We start from the raw sequence: 5,694 nt of genomic DNA, 5'->3' as shown, positions 1-5,694 counted from the left end.
GATGGGGACCAGAGAGAGGGGGTCAGGGACCAGAGAGAGGGGGACGGGGACCCAGGGAGAGGGGGACGGGGACCCAGGGAGAGGGGGACGGGGACCCAGGGAGAGGGGGACGGGGACCCAGGGAGAGGGGGACAAGGACCCAGGGAGAGGGGGACGGGGACCCAGGGAGAGGGGGACGGGGACCAGAGAGAAGGGGACAGGGACCCAGGGTGAGGGGGTCAGGGACCAGAGAGAGAGGGTCGGGGACCCAGGGAGAGGGGGACGGGGACCCAGAGAGTGAGAGACAGAGTCCAAGAGAGGGGGGACAGAGGTCAGAGAGAGGGGGACGGGGACACAGAGAGGAAATGCCAGCGATGAGGGAGGGGTCCACTGACTACACTGACGAGGTGTTGGGGGGAAACAAAGACTTAGGTGGGGGCAGAGAGTTGGATGGGTGGAGGGCTACACTGACCCGAGACAGTGAGAAAGGCTTGGCTAGGTGGATAGTGTGCACACAGACACACTCAAGAGTGAGAAGAAGGGGACAGAATCCTCAGGACGGGGGACAGGGGTCCTGAGAGAGCAGGTGAAGAAGGCTGGGACCCCAAAGAGCTGGAGCGGCAGTGCTGGGATGAGCAGTGGGAGGTGTGGGTAGGCGGACGGGCAGGGCTGCATGTCCCCTGCCAGCTCTCTGACAGGGACAGCTGTGGCCGCCTGGGTAACCTGAGCCCCCCACCCCCCTGCGCCACATTTATAGCCCTGGCCTGGCCCCATCCCCTGCCCCCAGATCTGAGTCCCAGGGACAGGAGGTCACGGGTATGTGTGCTGCAGCAGAATGCCTCTCACCCCTCGCCAGGGCCTCCATTCTGGCATCCACCATCTCAGCAGAGCAGCCCATTCTGGCCGGAAACTCCCGGGAATCTAACCCTCCAGTCCTTCCTTGGCAGGGGTCTCTCCCTTCACATACATCCCACCTGCTCCCCTCCCCCGGGGTCCATGCTCCCCGACACTGGCCAACTAAAAATCTAGCCATTGTCTTGGCAGCTGCCAAACATGAACGCATTGGCAGCCCAAAGTCAGAGACCCTCGACTCCTCTCTCCTGGCCAAAGAGAGACCCCTTCATCCACCCCCTTCCCAGCTGAGAGGAGGAGGTGCAGGAGGGGAGGGGCAGGAGGGGACTGACCCAGAATAACTCAGGGCCCAGAGTAAATTTAGCCACAGAAAGGGGAGGGGAGAGACCCTATTGGCTGGGAAGTGGGAGGGAGGGCCTGCGAGGGGGGTCAGGGGACTCTGAAGACAGCCTCAGAGGGGTGTCCAGGGCTGACTGTGAGGGCCAGAGGGCAGAGACGGGGAGGGACACAGCAAAGGAACGACACACGGAGCCAGAAAGGGAAGGAGCCCCAAAGGGACAAGGAGCCCAACATCCATCCTTGCAGCCACAGCCGCAGTGGGAGCCAGCCGTGGGAGCAGCTCTGCTGCCCGTCTGTCCCCATGGGCCTCTGCGGGCCATGGCTGCACACTTCTGTCCTCTGGGCCGCAGTGGCTAGCCTGCTCCTCCCCCCTGCCATGACCCAGCAGCTGAGAGGGGCTGGACCCGGCCCCAGCAACTGGGACGACCATGCAGGAGCTTCGGGGTCCTCAGAAGACGTTTCGGGCAAGTCTGACCACCACGGAGGCCATGGAGATGAGAACAGGGATGTTTCCACAGACAATGGGCACCATTTCTGGGGCCACGGAGACCACGGAGAAGAGGATGAAGATGTCTCCAGAGAATCTCAAGGCCATAGGTACCAAGGCCGCGAGGTGGGAGATGAGAACATCTCTGACGAGGAGGAGTACCCCGAGCATGCTCAGCAGGCCCACGGACACAGACGCCACGGAAATGAAGACGCAGATGATTCAGCTGAGTGCGGGGACCACTTGCCCGGCCACGGGAGCCAGAGCCATCAAGACGAGGAGGAGGAGGAAGTTGTGTCCAGTGAGCATCACCAACATCACATCGTCAGGCAGGCCCACCGAGGCCACAGAGAAGAGGAAGATGAAGACGAGGAAGAGGAGAATGTCTCCCCTGGGTATGGACAGCAGGTCCACAGACGCCAGGACCGCGGGGAGCAGAAGGACGGAAACGGCTCAGAGGAACACGACCGCGGCCATGGCCCCAGCCACAGACATGGGGGCCACAAAGATGACGATGATGGCGGTGATGCTGTCTCCACTGAGCACAGACATCAAGTCCACGGGCACCGAGATCATGGGGAGGAGGAGGAGGAGGAAGATGACTCAGAGGAACATCACCACCACCACAGCCCCAGCCACAGACACCGGGGCCACGAAGAAGAAGATGATGATGAAGATGATATTGTCTCCACTGAGCACAGACATCAAGTCCACAGGCACCGAGATCATGGGGAGGAGGAGGATGAAGATGACTCAGAGGAACATCACCACCATCACAGCCCCAGCCACAGACACCGGGGCCACGAAGAAGAAGAAGATGATGAAGATGAAGATGATGTTGTCTCCACCGAGCACAGGCATCAAGTCCACAGGCACCGAGATCATGGGGAGGAGGAGGAGGAAGATGACTCAGAGGAACATCACCACCATCATGGTGGCAACAAGGAAGACGAGGATGAGGATCTGTCCACGGAACACTGGCACCAGGCCCCCAGACATACCCACCATGGCCTTGGAGATGAGGAGGAGGAGGAGGAAGAGGAGATCACAGTCAAGTTCAGCCACCATGTTGCAAGCCCCCAACCCCAAGGCCACAAGAGCGCTAAGGAGGAGGACTTCCCAGAAGATTATAAAAAAGCAGTCCCTGGCCATGACCACCAAGGAGTCCCCAAGGAGGAAGATGAGGACATCCCTGCCAGGCTTGGCCACCAGGCTCCCAGCCACAGGCAGCAAGACCACAGAGATGAGGGGACTGGCCACAGAGGGTCCATCAAGGAAGAGATGAGCCCCCAGTCCCCAGAACATATCGGGGTGAAGGATAGAAGCCACTTAAGGGAGAGCGATTCTGAGGAGGACGAGGAAGAGAAGGAAGAGGATCACAGCTCCCATGAAGAAGCCAACGAAGGTTCAGAAGAGGGAGAAGACACCCGCCATGGCAGCCTGGATGACCAGGAGGATGAGGAAGATGAGGAGGAAGGGCATGGCCTCAGCCTGAGCCAGGAGGAGGAGGAAGAGGAGAAGGAGGAAAAGAGAGGAGAGAGAGCTAAGGTTTGGGTCCCACTGAACCAAGACCACCAGGAGGAAGACAAAGAGGAGGTGGGGCTCGAAGAAGATGAACTCCCCTTCACCATCATCCCCAACCCGCTGACCCGGAAGGAGGTGTCTGGAGGTGCCTCCAGTGAGGAGGAGAGTGGCGAGGACACGGGTGAGTGATCTGACTGGTTGGGGGTGGGGAGGAGCGGAGTCAGCCTGGGTCATTGCTGCCCTCTTGTCCCCACAGGTCAGCAGGATGCCCAGGAGTATGGGAACTACCAGCCAGGGTCCCTGTGTGGCTACTGCTCCTTCTGCAATGTATGTCTGCAACCCAGATCCACCCACCAAGCTGTTTCTAGACTTTGTTCCAGGGCTCTGGTGTGCCTTGGGAGGGTCGTGAGCAAAGGAGAATCAGCGACAGTTCAGAGTGAACAAAGACACTTCTGGGGCTACCTGGGGGGCAGACTGGAGGCCAGGAGGCTGGGGAGGAGGCTGGGACAATGGTCCAAGAGTGGGAGGGTGAGGCCTGAGCTGCACTTGCAGACCCGAGGACAGGGAGGAGGGGGCAAGGCAGAGCCGGGGGTGGGGGGGGCAGGTGGTGGGACAGGACTGGAGACGGAGAGCAGGGAGGGAGGAGGTGAAGAGAGTATCCGAACGTCCAGCCCACAGTAACAAGGTGATGTCGCGGCACCTTACAATAGGGAAATGAGAGGGTGGAAAGCAGGTTGGAGGAAGATAACTGAGCTCAGTGTTGGAGGTGAGGAGGCTGAGAAGTTGGGGAAACGTCCAGCCGGCAGGGTGGAGAACTGGTGGATGGCTCCCAAACATTTCCGTCTAACCTGGCTCCTCTGGTCCCCAGCGATGCACTGAATGTGAGAACTGTCACTGTGACGAGGAGAACATGGGAGAGCATTGCGACCAATGCCAGGTGAGACTTCTCCCAGACCCAAGGATCCCCCAGGCTCAGGATGGCCCCGGACCAGCTGAGCAACCCCAGCCCCAAATCCTGCCCTCTGCCGTCAAACCGACCTAACCCCTTACTCTTGATGTAGCCTGGATTCCAAACCCCATCCTACCTCTGACCTTAACCTCCACCTAGCTAGTCTCAGCAGCTAGTCTCCTGCCCTCGTAGTGCCCACGCCCCATCCTGACCCCGCCCCTGACCACCTCCTATTTCTCTCTCTCCGTGTCCTCGCCCCCAGCACTGTCAGTTCTGCTACCTCTGCCCGCTGGTCTGCGAAACTCTCTGCTCCCCGGGTGAGCATGGGCGGGGCCCAGGAGGAACCCGGGTGAAGGGGCGGGGACTAGTGGGGGCGGAGCCAACCCGAGGAGGGGACCGGAAGGCTGTAGGGCGTGGCTATGTGGGGAGGCGTGGCCCAGGCTGGGCGTCTTTGACAGGAATGGGAGGAGCACTGAGGGGTGGGGCCCGCACAGAGGGAAGGTTGGGGATAGATGCCAAAACTAAAGGGGTTAGGATTGCCTAGAGGATTGAGGGGCTAGCCGAGAACCGAGAGGGTGGGGCCAAAACAAGAATGGGGCTCCTGAAGAATGAGAACACCCAGAGCCGAGGGGAAGGAGTGGGCCCTTCAAAGGTGTCCCGGAAGAAGGAATTAATTTGGGAGAAGGAACCCAGAAAGGGGGGTGGAGCTAGTCCTGATCCTGGACTGAGTGAAAAGTGACCCCCAAATTAACCCGTGGTGTACCCCTCAAGCCTCTTCTCTCCCACAGGAAGCTACGTCGACTATTTCTCCTCGTCCCTGTACCAGTAAGTATGTGGAAGGGAAAGTTTGAGGGCTCCTTTAGAAAGGTGCTGTCCCGCTATGAATTACTAGACAACCCTGGGATTCTATTTCCCCCTTGGTGAAATGGGCAGGTTAAGGACCTCTAAGCGCCCTGGGGTGAGCTAGGGACACTTCGACTATCCAATCTCTGCGTCCTTCTCTCCAGAGCCCTGGCAGACATGCTGGAAACTCCGGAACCCTGACCCAGCCTCGTGGCTGCGGCGCAGACATACCTCCCTGGCCCTCCAACCCCTTTCCACGAGCCATATTTATTTCTCTGAATAAACGTGCTCCCCGAGACCTCACTGTCAGGCGTGGGGTCGTGGATTTGAGGGAGAAGGGGCCTGAACTCCTCGAGGTGTTTGGTTACTAGGTCCTGATAAATAAATCAGTCAACACGGGAGCTTTTTGAAACAGTTCTCTTTACCCGTGATCACTGAGTGACGCCTGGGGCAGGGAGGCCGACCAAGAGTCGGGGGCGAGGGCTCCCCCACCGTCCTTCCTCCCCCCACGCCACGTCGCCCAGTGGCATCGTGGAAAGAGGATTCTCCCATGCAAACCCCGGAGCCGGAGCGGAACGGGGAGCTCAGTTCTGCACCCCGTACCCCCGGGGCACGAACACGGCCACAGCACGGGGGGCGGAGGGGCCTCGGGGACACGAGACACTGGGGAGAGAGAGGGAACCCCGCCCGCAGCTGACCCCAGGCACCAGCGACGGGACGC

The 5,694-nt window shown here is 60.1% G+C and overlaps 1 protein-coding gene across 1 annotated transcript; it reads left to right on the top strand.

Moving 5' to 3' along the window:
- Positions 1–1,247: 1,247 nt before the first annotated feature.
- HRC (histidine rich calcium binding protein) lies at positions 1,248–5,374 on the top strand. Its single transcript, XM_010849595.1, has 6 exons — positions 1,248–3,362; positions 3,438–3,508; positions 4,050–4,118; positions 4,393–4,447; positions 4,919–4,955; positions 5,138–5,374. The coding sequence occupies exons 1-6, from the start codon at positions 1,472–1,474 to the stop codon at positions 5,172–5,174; spliced, it is 2,160 nt and encodes a 719-aa protein (XP_010847897.1). The 5' UTR covers positions 1,248–1,471; the 3' UTR covers positions 5,175–5,374.
- The last annotated feature ends 320 nt before the right edge of the window (positions 5,375–5,694 follow it).

The sequence above is a fragment of the Bison bison genome, unplaced genomic scaffold (assembly GCF_000754665.1).
Source record: "Bison bison bison isolate TAMUID 2011002044 unplaced genomic scaffold, Bison_UMD1.0 scf7180017864285, whole genome shotgun sequence".
In the NCBI taxonomy this organism is placed as follows: Eukaryota; Metazoa; Chordata; class Mammalia; order Artiodactyla; family Bovidae; genus Bison; species Bison bison.
The sequence above is the reverse complement of the archived record's forward strand: the minus strand, read 5'-3'. Positions and strand labels throughout refer to the sequence as shown.